This window comes from Denticeps clupeoides, chromosome 8, assembly GCF_900700375.1.
Source record: "Denticeps clupeoides chromosome 8, fDenClu1.1, whole genome shotgun sequence".
Classification (NCBI taxonomy): domain Eukaryota; kingdom Metazoa; phylum Chordata; class Actinopteri; order Clupeiformes; family Denticipitidae; genus Denticeps; species Denticeps clupeoides.
Window position 1 is genome coordinate 18,642,247 of NC_041714.1, and position 15,185 is coordinate 18,657,431.

General features: G+C 44.9%; 1 protein-coding gene across 8 annotated transcripts in view; it reads left to right on the top strand.

Moving 5' to 3' along the window:
- Window positions 1-15,185, top strand: part of lyst (lysosomal trafficking regulator) — a 49,067-nt gene that overhangs the window by 19,952 nt on the left and 13,930 nt on the right. For all 8 annotated transcript variants that reach the window (XR_003750506.1, XM_028988686.1, XM_028988679.1 and 5 more), the window contains 17 exons: window positions 82-148; window positions 472-581; window positions 4,557-4,935; window positions 6,039-6,180; window positions 6,256-6,429; window positions 6,600-6,760; window positions 6,992-7,182; window positions 7,418-7,663; window positions 8,058-8,231; window positions 9,675-9,824; window positions 9,921-10,058; window positions 10,142-10,340; window positions 10,952-11,080; window positions 11,315-11,933; window positions 14,313-14,493; window positions 14,603-14,772; window positions 14,920-15,150. Coding sequence is in view for 7 of the 8 variants with exons in the window: in XM_028988686.1 (XP_028844519.1) it covers window positions 82-148; window positions 472-581; window positions 4,557-4,935; window positions 6,039-6,180; window positions 6,256-6,429; window positions 6,600-6,760; window positions 6,992-7,182; window positions 7,418-7,663; window positions 8,058-8,231; window positions 9,675-9,824; window positions 9,921-10,058; window positions 10,142-10,340; window positions 10,952-11,080; window positions 11,315-11,933; window positions 14,313-14,493; window positions 14,603-14,772; window positions 14,920-15,150 (3,461 nt within the window). In the remaining variant the exon portion in view is untranslated. The remainder of the gene's footprint in view (window positions 1-81; window positions 149-471; window positions 582-4,556; window positions 4,936-6,038; window positions 6,181-6,255; window positions 6,430-6,599; window positions 6,761-6,991; window positions 7,183-7,417; window positions 7,664-8,057; window positions 8,232-9,674; window positions 9,825-9,920; window positions 10,059-10,141; window positions 10,341-10,951; window positions 11,081-11,314; window positions 11,934-14,312; window positions 14,494-14,602; window positions 14,773-14,919; window positions 15,151-15,185) is intronic.

The window sequence follows — 15,185 nt, forward strand, 5'->3', positions numbered from 1 at the left end:
TAGGACCAGCTTCATCCAGCTCTGACTGCCGTTGAATTTTGTATGAAGAGAGTGACTGACAGTATTTTGCCATGTCGACAGGGTGCAGTGAAAACCATTCTGGGTGGATTTCTGAACATCCTGAGTGAGGCCAGCTCCACTCATGAAGGTCTGTTTCCTGGATTCTTCTTCTTCTTCTTTATTTATTTATTTATTTATTTATTTATTTTTAATCCTTTTAAGAATGTAGAATGTAGAAGTTGCCATAAAGTGTTAGTACTCATTGTACATGAGTGGGCGTGGGCGTGGGCATGGGCGTGGACGTGACCTGGGATGGACGGCCCATTTTAATGACCCTTCCCAAATTGCAGAATCTATTAATCCCAGTAAAGAATTGAATGAGGTTTTAAAAATAAATAAATAAATAAATAACGTTTTTTTGTGAAATCCAGTGAGAGGCATCATGTATAATTTCCATCTTAATGTCTACAGAGTGCCAGACCTTTGTGGTGGAGCTGCTTGTTACCATGGTGAGCGAGCGGATCACGGCAGAAGAACTGTCTCTGCTGCTTCATATCTTCTTGGAGAAATCGCCTCCCACGGTGAGTAGGGCGAGCAGGCATGGACCCGCCTTGCCTTCTTTTTCCTCCGACTGCAGGCTCCTAGATGAAGCCATTTTTAATTACCACTCCCTGAGGGATCATGGCGAGTGATTTCATTGTGAGAGAATGGCGTTTGCTGCTGTTTTCTGGTGTCCTCTGGTTCCTCCAATCCTCACTGTGTTAACAGGCCGCCCCTCAGGACCCCCTCCCTCCTCTCCATTTAATGGAATTGTAAAGTGTGTTTTCGTCACCGCTGTGCTAATGAAGGTCCTTGGGAGCCGCATGTCAGCGTTGTTTTCAGCTCTTTTCACCCAGCATCTCCTACAGTCCACAAAATTGTGATCCGTACACCAGTTCACTTTTACCTACATGGGGAGCCCTGTATGGTCTGAAAGATATTTACATTTGCAGGATTTTACCAGAAGCCCTTATGCAGAGCGACATATCAGTCAGTGACTGTCCCCCTGGAGACCCTCAGGGTTAACTGTATTTCTCAGGGACACTATGGTAATAAGAGGGTTTGAACCTGGGACTTTGTGCTCTTCTGGTTCATAAGTATAGTAGTTATAGTAGTTGTCAATATAGTGTAGTTATATTGATTGTCAGTATAGCATACCATAGTACAGTATAGTAGTTATAGTGGTTGTCAGTGTAGTATAGTATTTGGAGTAGTTGTCAGTATACAGGGAGTGCAGAATTATTAGGCAAATGAGTATTTTGTCCACATCATCCTCTTCATGCATGTTGTCTTACTCCAAGCTGTATAGGCTCAAAAGCCTACTACCAATTAAGCATATTAGGTGATGTGCATCTCTGTAATGAGATGGGGTGTGGTCTAATGACATCAACACCCTATATCAGGTGTTCATAATTATTAGGCAACTTCCTTTCCTTTGGCAAAATGGGTCAAAAGAAGGACTTGACAGGCTCAGAAAAGTCAAAAATAGTGAGATATCTTGCAGAGGGATGCAGCACTCTTAAAATTGCAAAGCTTCTGAAGCGTGATCATCGCACAATCAAGAGTTTCATTCAAAATAGTCAACAGGGTCGCAAGAAGTGTGTGGAAAAACCAAGGCGCAAAATAACTGCCCATGAACTGAGAAAAGTCAAGCGTGCAGCTGCCAAGATGCCACTTGCCACCAGTTTGGCCATATTTCAGAGCTGCAACATCACTGGAGTGCCCAAAAGCACAAGGTGTGCAATACTCAGAGACATGGCCAAGGCAAGAAAGGCTGAAAGACGACCACCACTGAACAAGACACACAAGCTGAAACGTCAAGACTGGGCCAAGAAATATCACAAGACTGATTTTCTAAGGTTTTATGGACTGATGAAATGAGAGTGAGTCTTGATGGGCCAGATGGATGGGCCCGTGGCTGGATTGGTAAAGGGCAGAGAGCTCCAGTCCGACTGGTGGAGGTGGAGTACTGGTTTGGGCTGGTATCATCAAAGATGAGCTTGTGGGGCCTTTTCGGGTTGAGGATGGAGTCAAGCTCAACTCCCAGTCCTACTGCCAGTTTCTGGAAAACACCTTCAAGCAGTGGTACAGGAAGAAGTCTGCATCCTTCAAGAAAAACATGATTTTCATGCAGGGCAATGCTCCGTCACACGCATCCAAGTACTCCACAGCGTGGCTGGCAAGAAAGGGTATAAAAGAAGAAAAACTAATGACATGACCTCCTTGTTCACCTGATCTGAACCCCATTGAGAACCTGTGGTCCATCATCAAATGTGAGATTTACAAGGAGGGAAAACAGTACACCTCTCTGAACAGTGTCTGGGAGGCTGTGATTGCTGCTGCACGCAATGTTGATGGTGAACAGATCAAAACACTGACAGAATCCATGGATGGCAGGCTTTTGAGTGTCCTTGCAAAGAAAGGTGGCTATATTGGTCACTGATTTGTTTTTGGTTTTTTTTTTTTGAATGTCAGAAATGTATATTTGTGAATGTGAAGATGTTATATTGGTTTCACTGTTAAAAATAAATAATTGAAATGGGTATATATTTGTTTTTTGTTAAGTTGCCTAATAATTATGCACAGTAATAGTCACCTGCACACACAGATATCCCCTAAAATAGCTAAAAATAAAACAAACTAAAAACTACTTCCAAAAACATTCAGCTTTGATATTAATGAGTTTTTTGGGTTCATTGAGAACATGGTTGTTGTTATTATTCCTCAAAAATACAACTTGCCTAATAATTCTGCACTCCCTGTAGTAGTTGTCAGTGTAGTGTAGTAGTTGGAGTAGTTGTCAGTATAGTTGTCAGTGTAGTATAGTAGTTGGAGTGGTTGTCAGTGTAGTGTAGTAGTTGGAGTAGTTGTCAGTATAGTAGTTGTCAGTGTAGTGTAGTAGTTTTCAGTATAGTTGATGTAAGTGTAGTATAGTAGTTGGAGTAGTTGTTAGTGTAGTATAAACTACTACTAGTGTAGTAGTTTTCAGTATAGTTGATGTAAGTGTAGTATAGTAGTTGGAGTAGTTGTTAGTGTAGTATAGTAGTTGGAGTAGTTGTCAGTATAGTAGTCAGTGTAGTATAGTAGTTGGAGTAGTTGTCAGTATAGTTGTCAGTGTAGTGTAGTAGTTGGAGTAGTTGTTAGTATAATAGTTGTCAGTGTAGTGTAGTAGTTGGAATAGTAGTTACAGGGTGGTAGTAGCCTAGTGGGTAACACACTCGCCTATGAACCAGAAGACCCGGGTTCGAATCCCGCTTACTACCATTGTATCCCTGAGCAAGACACTACCCTGTAGCTCTGGATAAGGGCGTCTGATAAATGCTGTAAATGTAAATGTAAGTTGTCAGTGTAGTGTAGTAGTTTTCAGTATAGTTGTTGTCAGTGTAGTATAGTAGTTGTCAGTGTAGTATAGTAGTTGGAGTAGTTGTCAGTATAGTAGTCAGTGTGGTATAGTAGTTGGAGTAGTTGTCAGTGTAGTATAGTAGTTGGAGTAGTTGTCAGTGTAGTATAGTAGTTGGAGTAGTTGTCAGTGTAGTATAGTAGTTGGACTAGTTGACAGTATAGTAGTCAGTGTAGTATAGTAGTTGGAGTATTTGTCAGTATAGTTGTCAGTGTAGTATAGTAGTTGGAGTAGTTGTCAGTATAGTAGTCAGTGTGGTATAGTAGTTGGAGTAGTTGTCAGTATAGTAGTCAGTGTGGTATAGTAGTTGGAGTAGTTGTCAGTGTAGTGTAGTATAGTAGTTGGAGTAGTTGACAGTATAGTAGTCAGTGTAGTATAGTAGTTGGAGTAGTTGTCAGTATAAAAGTCAGTGTAGTATAGTAGTTGGAGTAGTTGTCAGTGTAGTATAGTAGTAATAGTGGTTGTCACTATAGTATAGTAGAGCTGCACAATTGATAAACTTTTAATCTCGATTATGATTTTGGCTGCCACGATTAATTAGATTATCGTTGCCATTAACATTTGTATAGTGGGCTCTGCTGCATATGAAGCATTTCTCAACCAATAGTCAGCCAACCACCAGGGGGTGAACAAAAAACATAGACTGTATGAGTGGCAACCTCATTGTGACAGAGTGAGACGTAATGTCAGGAGACGTAGGTGACAACATAGATATATACACTAGTACCACTATTCCACCTCCCTGGTTCCTGTTCCCAATTTCCCAATATTACGATGTAACTGATTTGGTGCTGGGATTTCTGTTAAGTGAGTGTGACCTGTGATATATTATCATGCGGCTCCCACTGACCTAGTCTAGTGTAAATGTGGACCGCTTCTCGGCTGGTTCCCAGTTCAGCACAAGTTTTGCAATAAAAATGTATTTAACCTAAAACAATGAATAATCATGATTAATAATTGTTACTACAACATTGATCAAAATAATTGTGATTATCATTTTGGACATGATCGTGCAGCCCTATAGTACAGTACAGTATAGTATGGTAGATAGAGTAGTTGTCTCTATAATATAGCATAGTAGTAATTTGTGTGTATTCTCTCTGCTCTTCTCTGTCAGGAGGTGTTACTGAAGGGCCTCCTCCAGATCGTCCAGGCCAACATGCAGATGGAACCGCTCTACTTCCTGTCCTTTCCCATGAGCCTCGGCCTGTCCGCAGCAGGAGGGTCATCTCCCAGCTCCCGGGTCAACGGTTCAGCAGGCACCAGCCGGGGCATGGGAATGCTCTGGAGGACCAAACTGTCCCCCGGGGGACGAAGAGATGGTGAGGCTGCCGAAGGCCGGCCTGGGCACCATCGTGCCTCCCCGTGGCACGCTGCCCCGCTCCACATCCCGCTGATGGGACAGAACTGCTGGCCCCACATGGCGAGTGGCTTCAGCGCGTCCCTCTGGCTGAGAGCATTAAGACCAGAGGAAGAAGATGCACCAGCTGAGAGACGTAAGAATGTCTCTGCACTTTCTGTACTGACGTTCTTCCTGAATACTGGTTGCAGCAGTCATTAATGAATGGAAGGGACAAAAAAAAAAAAAAAAGACAAAAGTTCAAAACAGCCGTCAATGTCACAATATTTCAACAAGCCCCTTTACACATAAGATGACTGACTATTGATTAATCATCACAAGATCTGCAGAATGCTTGATTTAAGCTAAAAAAAATTACAGCAAAGCTTTGAGTGTCACCACATGCTTCTCCAGAGAACCTTACAATTGGTAGTTACAGGGACAGTCCCCCAATAGACACTAAGAGTGTCTTGCTCAGGGACACAATGGTAGTAAGTGGGGTTTGAACCTGGGCCAGTGTCTTACACACCAGGCTACCACCTGCTCAGTTATGAAGATGCTAAATATGAACCGGTTGAAAGGCCTAATGGGGGGTTACTGACCCTTATTTCTGGATCCCAACCTCTGCTGTGCTCATGAAAAAGAATTACCAGTCGTGAACGTGATGCGACTCAACGTCGTTTCCAGCTTGAGTGTAAATTTAGTCTCATTGTAGTGAAAATGGGACTCTATGAAACTCTAGAATGAAGTCACGTTTTTTTTTTTTTTAGATGAAATTGTGGAGGCAAAAATAACTCAGATACCCACCAGTTCTGACAGGATGCGCTGTTTAATCATCACTTGGTGCAGATGTGTCACCAGCATTTGGGTCATGGTGTTATTAGTGCCGTGTTTTAGTGTGTCTGTGTGCCTGCCTGTTTTTTTGTCACAGGACATGACACCAATAGGTACACAGGTTTCAGTGCATGTGAGTGAAGCTTCTCACGCAAAACAATAAACTTATATGTAAATAACTAAATGCATTTCTATGTGTAGATCGGTTAACATTAAACTTATATAGAGAAATATGAAAAAACATAGTTTGAATTTATCTAACTGTATTATTCTAATAGGGCAGATTGAGGTTGTGAGTTGGGTAGTTACGAGTGCTGTGGTGCTGGTTTGTTGTCAGCTGGTCCTGGACCAGATTCTGCTGCTGCATCACCGTCTGCTTGATGGAAGAGTTTTTAATTGAGACTCTGCTCTGGTTGAACATTTCAGAGGAGAGTGCAGCAGCGTCCACCATCCCCCAGCAGGCTGCACGGCTGGTGGAGGATGGCCTTCTGCACGTCTTCTCCATGGGCTCCAAAGCCCTGATGCTGCAGATATGGGCTGACCTCTCTACAGGGGCCTTTACCTTCAGGTGGGATTGTCTGGGTTTGAATGATGTTCATGTACGAGTTGTCCAGGATTCTCAGTACGTTTTGTAACCCTGTAGGATGTGCATCGACCCCAATGATGAGATGAAAGCAGGCCTGCTGGCCCAGGCGGAGTCCGGGGAGGGGCTCTGGACTCCTGGGCGCTGGCAGCACCTCAGCCTCACCTACTCCCAGCAACCTGAGGGCAAGAAGAACATCCATGGCCGGCTGGTTCTCTGGGTGTGTGGCGTCAGGTGAGGCTCAGAAAAAGTCAGGGGAGGATCAGGAAATTAATTTAAATATATATTTTTTTAATTAGACAGATTCAAGAAACTAACTGGTCATGTCATCATGACACACGATATCCCTTCCTGCTGTACAGTAGCAGAAATTCAGTTTGTAGTTCTTTCTCTGCCACAAACAGGAAGTGTGAGGTGTCTCTAGACTACACGCTTCCCAGGAAGTCTAGCCTGTCATCTGACAGCAACAAGACCTATTGCATGCTGGGACACTGCCTACACGCCGCTGAGGAGCCGCCAAGGCAGGGTGCAAGTTGGGATATGGGCTGCGTGCTGCTGTTTAACGGTATGACCTTTAAAGTTTTCCCTTAAATGTAGAAAACTGTCACGAGTCAAGACCAATTATTAATTCAAGTTAAATAGCAGACAGAAATAATTATTTTAATTCTGAGCCTGTCATTTCCACACATGACCCTTGAAGTGAATTGCATGACCGTAACTCACTAGCTGTTCTGTTGTGGGAGAAATGCCTCGGGATTATTCAGTGTGTGTGTGTGTGTGTGTTTGCGTTCATCAGGCTCCAGGATCAACAGCGAAGAGGCTTTTTACCTGTACGCCAGCGGCCCCGACCTCACCTCCATCATGCCCTGCAAGTATGGCAAGCCGAGAGGGTCGCTCTCCAAATACGTGACTCAGGAGGGCCTGCAGTGTGAGCAGATCCGAGAGCTCCTGATGAGGAACGGCGGTGTAGACACATCTCCTCTCATCGTGAGTGGAGCTCATTTTAAAAGCTGGAGCTGTGGAACCCTCTTTCCTTTAATTATCCTGTCAGATCGGTGTTGAGAGCTCGTACTGCTGGGCTCCCACCGGCCTTTTAATGCTGCGTTTGTATTGGAAACGACACCACATGACTGTCTGTGGCATGAGTGAGAGCAATTCTTCAGTCCTTCTCAGGTTTCAGGTTATTAATTTTATCACATGTCCATCTGATTCTGTGTCTCAGGAGAATTTGGCGGTGGTGTACACTCCGAGCAGCCCAGGCACCTACACCATCTACGAACCGGTCATTCGGCTGAAAGGCCAGGCCAAGACGTTCGTGTCACAGAGACCCTTCAGCGCTAAGGAGGTGCAGAGTTCCGCTCTGGAGCCCCAGTCCCTGCGCAGCCTGCAGCCCTGCCAGCCGCAGGGTCTCCACAGCGTCCTGCACAGGATCGGCGGCACCGGCGCTTTCGTCTTCCTGTTCGCTCGGGTAGAGTATGAACATCACTTAGCAGATTAACTAATAGGAAAAATATATTACAAACAATAAAATGTCATGTTTTCCCTTTTCCAGTGTTGTAAAACCTATAATGTTTATAATATCACAATAGCAATTTTTTTTTTTTTTCCATTCCAACCACTAACTTTTTTGATTAATTTACTTGGTAAAATGATTTATTTGACGTTTTTGGTCAGATTTAAATATAGAGTACAACAGACTATTTAATAACCCCAGAAACAGTGGCCATTGGGTCGATTATAATTTGATTAATTATAATTGGATAATGAGCATGATCTTAAGAAATTGTGGCCTGGCTATGTTTGCCGCCGTATTGTCATTTGCCTTTGTCATCGTCGTCACCATTTTCTCTCTTTGCTCCCAGGCCGTGGAGTTGAGCACAAGTGAGAGAACCCAGGCTCTGGCCCTCCAGGTGCTCTTATCCCTGGTGAAGTTCAATCACCACCGCACTCATGAGATGGAGTGTTACCATGGATACTCCATGATCCACCAGGTCCTCATCAAGTCCAAGTGCATTGTGGGATATCACATCCTGAAGGTGAGGCAGCAATATTATATTGTTGCAGAATAATGTTTTAGTAGTCTTGTTCCTCAGTTTGACTTCTTGATTTCCAAACGCTTGTTCAGTGGCGTTAAACAGAGACGCATGCTGCTGTTGGGCGGTACTACGTGGGTCCAGGTCACCCACAGGCTGCCTGACACCCGACTCAGAGGCCTGTTGTGTAATTGAGCTGTGTTTGTGTGGTCTGCTGGCTTGTGAAATCGATGCATTTGTCTGGAGTAACCTGGTGAATTTTTCCATGTGCGTATCAGATATCTTTCCATGCACAGAGAGTGCCAGAGCACAGGGATCGTCTAATTTACAGGCCAGTCTGTTGTGCGGTCAGCAGTAGGTCTTGTGGTGGGCAGTCAGTCTTTGAGAGGACACTTTCACACACCTGCCTGCAGGACTGAGTGAGGGCAGGTTCATTAGTGTCCATTTACGTCTTCTAAATTCTTTACAATGAAAAACATCTGCAGAGTGAGCAGCAATGCGATACGTTGCCGTCGATTCAGAGACAGGATAGATGTCTACAAGACAACCGTAAAGTTGTCACAGGTTCAAACCCCACTTATTACCATTATGTCCCTGAGCAAGACACCTGAGTGTCTCCAGGCGGACTGTCCCTGTAACTACTGATTGTAAGGTGCTCTAGATAAGAGCGTCTGGTAAATTCTGTAAATGTAATTCAGCTAAATGCTTTACATGATATTAAAACAGTTAAATATTCTATATGACGCCTCACCTTCAGGTCCCTTCAATTTTTTTTAGTAACTACCTCAGCACGTCCACACAAGACACCATCTTTTTGAATATGTATTTCCTGAGGAATAGACTCGATGTTTCTTTATTCATTTATGACCCCTAATTGCATCAGTTACTTCCTCTGGCGTTTGGCGTGTCATGTGACTGAAACAAGCTTCGCCGCTGAAAACTGAACTAATGGACACTAATGTCATGAGCTGCTTTTTTTGTGCCTGAGCGCCGCCACTCTGTCGTTCTCAAGCTGATTATTTCTACTGTAACCTCAGGCCCAGAGTGGAGTGATGCTTTTTATTCAGCATTAACCTGCCCTTGCCCGCAACCTCTGATCAATGAAAGGAGTGGAAAATAAGTGACTCCACAAGCATACTTTGGAGTCGTATTGAAATTTTTTTCTTTATGGCGAAGAAAGTGAAAGTGAAGTGATTGTCACTGCGAAACACTGCAGCACAGCACAACGAAATGTGTCCTCTGCTTTTAACCATCACCCTTAGTGAGCAGTGGGCAGCCATGAAAGGCGCCCGGGGAGAAGTATGTGGGATCTTTACCTTGATCGGGGGGACCTCAGTGGCACCTTGGTGGTTCGGGAATTGAACTGGCAACCTTCTGAATCCGCTTCCTTACCTGCTAGACCGCCACTGCCCCACTAGATGCTCCACGACTTGTTCTGTCTTCCAGACTCTACTGGACGGCTGCTGCAGTGGCTCCATTCTGACCTTGGGGGAGGACGGACAGTTCCATCTGGACACCGAGTCAACAGTTGTGGTGCAGGACCTGACGCTCCTATCTGATGTTTTACTAGACTGGAAGATCTGGGCTAAAGCCCAGGTAAGGAAAAGCGTACACACTCAGTGGTGTGTAGTTCCTCACACACACACACTCACACACACACTCTGTTTATTTGCTGTCCCCCTTGTTCATCAGTGTGGTGTTTGGGAGACCCTCCTGACTGCTTTGGAGATCCTCATAAGGGTTCACCACCCCCAGCAGATGTTCAACATCCGCCAGCTGGTCAAGGCCCAGGTGGTCCACCGATTCCTGCTCACCTGCCAGGTGCTCCAGGTGAGAAGACCTCATACTTACTGCACTTGGATTATCTGCCCATTCAGGGTTAATAAATACCATCTGAACTCTTCCAACCTCAGGAGAATCGTGACGAGTACCTCACCGCCATACCTCAGGATGTCTGCCGCTCCTTTGTCAAAATAATCCAGGAGGTTCTGGGCTCCCCTCCCGACCTGGACCTGCTCAGGCTAGTCTACAACTTTCTGCTGGCCGTGCACCCACCCACCAACACCTACGTCTGCCACACGCCCAGCAGTTTCTTCTTCTCACTGCACATTGGTGAGGAAGCGCTGGCGTTCACCACCACTCCACACCAGAGGCGTTTTGAGATTTATTTTGTTGGGGTGGCCAGTCAGGGGCACAGAGTATATTAGGAGTGGGGGGGGGTCGATATCGAAGATTGTAGTTGCGGAGGTGGGGGGCTGGGATACAATACGTATCACAATATGATTATATCATGAAATTATAAACAAGATGCTGTGTACAATCTCTGTGGATCACGTTACATTAATATTTTAGCCAAAACAACAAATGTCAGAACTGACTTTAAGAATAAATTTGTATACAAAAAATATTGATATTTGATGTCCCTGTATTGTCCCTGTATTGATATAATATCACCACGTAAAATATTGCTGTATCGATATTTTCTAACCACAGTCCCGTGCAGTTATTTTTGTAATGGCATTGTCAGAGACTCAGATATAAATTGTCATGTCAGGCCTCGCTTCACTCATCCCTGTAGTCAGATGGTTGAAAATACATCAGTATGCAGCCCTGTGGTCTTCAGATAGAGATAATTGCTTCACTTTAAACTGAAATATCCCTTCATTTCTTATTCAATTGTGTAGATTTGACTGTCTTTTCTTTACTCTATGTGTATTTTCCAGATGGAAAGCTCTACCAGGACAAGGTTCAGTCCATGGTGTACCTCCGGCATTCCGCCAGCGGGGGCAGGTCAGCCGGGAGTTCGGTGGTCTCGCTCTCTCCCACTGTCTTTACTGAGGTGCCTCATGAAGGTATTGCACGCTGGCCCCTTCCCAACATGCTTTTTTTTTTTTTTTTTTTTTTTTTGTTAAACTGTGCACAGCGGCCCACAAGTTTAATTAGAGTGCTGAAGGGGAGTAAACGTGTCCAAAGTCCAAAAATCTTCTACATTTAAGATGTAATTCACAACTGAGTTGAGGTGGTCATTACATGTTCAGGTGTAAGTGGTTGTTATGTTGTATTATTTTTTATTTTTGGTATCTCAGGTCAGCCTGACCACCCTTCGGAGGACTCTTCCCTGCAACCAGCCTGTCAGGGGCGCTCTGCTCACTCATCCCCAGGACTCCGCACTGGCTCTCCCAAGGCGGGGGAGTTGGACGGGGATGATGCGGCGTCCCTGACCTCTCAGGTACTTGGCAGCACGGAGACCCTGAAACGTGGCGGCGATGAGCAGCTACTCAGCAGCTGCGAATCAGCAAAGACCATTTGTGATTCGCTGGATGCTGCGGACCAAGGTGACGGGGGTTTACGTCTGCCCTCCATCAGTGTTGAAGAGGAGCAGGAAGAGGGCAAAGAGGAGGAGGAGGAGGTTGAGGGCGGCCACGTTGACAGCAGCGCCACCACCGAGTCGGACGACCGCCTTGACTGGGGCAGCGAGGAGGCGCCGCGCCGCCCTGACAGCCTGAAGGGAATCCAGCCCTTCCAGAGGAGCCACAGCAACCTGGCCAGTCTGGGCCTGGCCTTCCCCGCCCAGAACGGCTCACTGGCCATCAGCCGCTGGCCCAGCGTTATCGACCGGCCGCCCATGAGCGACGACTGGGAGAGCTACACCTACTCTCCCGGCAGCGACAGGGCCCACAGCAAGGCGGAGTCGGGTAATGACAGGTAAACCACAAACATTTAATGCAATCAAGACACCGGGCTACACCAACTAACAGCAGCTTTTATTTAGCACGTACAGAGATATGTATTCAACAATATCAACCAGAAGGTTCAAACCCCATGGCCACCGTCCATGACACCATCATGGTCTCACTATTTGATTTGACTATTATTATCGATCCACAGATTATTGATGCATCTCATCAAATTTTCATCAAGTTGTCAAATACTTCAGTGAGATGAGAGTTGGGATCTCGTTCACACGGACATCGGAACCAGACATTTTTCTTGCATTTGTGGCATCAGTTGAGTGCGGACTGAACGGCACAGCTTTTTTGCTCATTGCAGCAAATCAGAGTCCACACGTGCGTCCAGCACCAGCGTTCGATCGGCTGTGCGTTCAAATGGCATCAAATAAATGTTTTCTTTAAATCACATCGAGCTTTAAACAGCGACAAGCGAATGCTAGTTAAACACAAATCAAACGCAGTTACAAAGTGTTGCGTTCAGAGGGTGTTCATTTTGGACATTCGTGTGGGTGACGTTGAACTCAAGTGGCGCTGTACTCAGATCAGGTAGTCACAGTCACTATGATATGAAAGTGAAAGTGAAGTGATTGTCACTTCTACATTGCAATACATCAATTATGAGATTAATTTCAACACTCCTAGTCTCCATGGGCACTGTTTCTCTAACTACTGACTGTAAGTCACTCTGGATGATGCTTAATAGCATGTAGACAGTGTCAATCAAGAATTATCCTCCTTTCCCTCTCGGGCCTACTACTAGCACCATCATGCACATTATCAGCACTTAATTCATGTTAAATAGCGACAGAAATATAAGTCTCATTATTTTCCATTTTACAGTACTGGACACAGCATTAATAAGGAGAATCGCACATAAAGGAGAATCGCACATTTTCTGTTCTTAACACATCGCTGCTCTCACAGGGCTGTAGCAGGCAGGTGGGCATTCGCCTCCCTCTCTTGGGAGCACCTGGGAGTATTGATGCCAACATCTCCTCCGCCATCCCGTCCATTTTCTCTCCCCTCAAACCCCCTCTGTTCTCAGCGGTTTGAAAGACTGTGTTTTTGTATGATGTGTCCAACATCAAGGGGGCCTTTTTTCTATTCTGCTCTTAATGGGTTATGCTAATTGTTGTTGCAGATTTTCCATGGCACTGGCAACATCCATTATCCCAGTCGCATCTTCTCTCACGCACTCTGTCTCTCGGCCTTTTTGTGCATGATATTTTCTGAGCACAGTCCCATCGTTCACCTGTGCCATCATGATCATTGACAACAAATTTATGGCATCAGCACAATGAAAAACACTCTGTATAAAACAACAAACCAATACTTAAAATCAATGACAGTCTAAATAGAGTGTTACCCAACATGATTCTTAAAAAATATATTTTACATTAAATAAAATTAAAAAAGCCAACAACAAATATGGTTTTCTTTTAAAATTAGTCTGCTCTGCTCCATCCACCCTGGCCAAATACGGTTTCATCTGGTCATATCTTCTTTGTTTGAGTGACCTGTGCTTTTCATAGCATCTTCTTGGCACCTCTGGCTAGAGGAGATGGAAGTATTGTATTTATAGTATTTTGGAAATATATTTCAATTAATTTTTGCATTTTATGAACAAAATAACATGATGGTTAGTAATAAAAAATATCCAGGCAGGTGAGTTATCCTCTCAGATCTGCAAACGAAATGAGACTTAAAAATTCCCTCTTCACGGGTTCTCCGATCCCAATCGAATCTATTCTCCTTTGTTGTCCGTGGCTGGTGGAACGACTTGCCATGCTCCATTCGACTAGCCGAGACTACCACCACCTTTAAGAAACATTTGAAAACTCACTTGTTTAAAAAGCATTTCCAAAGAGTCTAGCACGAACACAATCACACGCACAAAAAAAATCGTCTAGCACTTAACAATTACCTAGCATGTTCTTTTTCTTGACAAGTTAGGCTCTTAGTTTTGTAACTCTCAATTTATGGAAACTGAATGGGAATTGCTGGTGTCGTTTGGATAAAAGCGTCTGCCATGTAAGGAAAGTAAAGTTATCTGCCAAAACAGGACATCCTCCCTAGATCACAACAGTTACATTACATTAACATGAATATTTTTTTGCCATTACAGTCCACATCCATATTTAAGTGTGCAGATCTGTGATTGTCACAGAAGGTGTAAAACATCAGAATAACTACATTCCAGGGGTGGAGGCATAGTCATATCTCAATATGAAGACTTTAATGACAAATAAATTAAGTCATCATTAACATCTGGAGATAGTAATGCTGCCTGGTTCAGCATCATTACCACACAGTCCAGCTGCTGAGAAGCTTGGTTTCTGTCCATCCATTGCAGGTCCAGTACGGAGGACTGCCTGGTGCTGGTCTGCTGTGGGCTGTATGAGCTGCTCAGGGGGGTTCTGCTGGTCCTTCCTGACCTCATGTTAGAGGAGGTGATGGACAAAGTCATCCAGCCGGAGGCACTGATCGTCCTCGTCAATCACTCCTCCCCTCTCATTCAGCAGCGGGTAATAAAGGTGAGTCGCCTGCCCTACTGCACTTTGTTTTTGTCGGCTTCTTCAGGTTTATTCCAGAATTTAGAACGTAACTGGTGGTGTTTGTTAACCCGCTCTCATTTGCCCACAGCTGCTGGATGCCTACTTCAGCCGAGCCTTCAAGGAGCAGAAGGAGAAGTTCCTGAAGAACCATGGCTTCTCTTTGCTGGCCAATCAGCTGTACCTGCATCAGGGCACCTCGGGGCTCCTCGAGTGCTTCCTGGAGATGCTGTTCGGCCGGCCAGTGGGGCTGGAGGAGGAGTAAGCAAGCACCCTATTTACATACCTTATAATACCCTATAAGCACCTTTACGTACCTATAACACCCTTCCATTTCACTTAAATTAAGTCATAGTTGAAATAGTTGCTGCATGCGGCATGTGAGTGAATGAATATACTCCATCCCAGGCTGGACCTGGAGGACATGGAGAAGATCTCGCCTTTCCGGAAGCGCTGCATCATTCCTGTGCTGGGCCTAATCGAGAACTCACTGTACGACAGCACTTTGGTGCACAACACGCTGTGTGTCCTGCTGCAGCTGCTAAATGCCTGCCCTAAGCTGGCCGACATCCTGCTGGACCACGGCCTACTCTACGTTCTTTTCAACGCTCTGGCCACACTCAACGGCCTGGAGAGCAGGTGAGGCATCTCTGATCATGTAGAAATGATGGGTC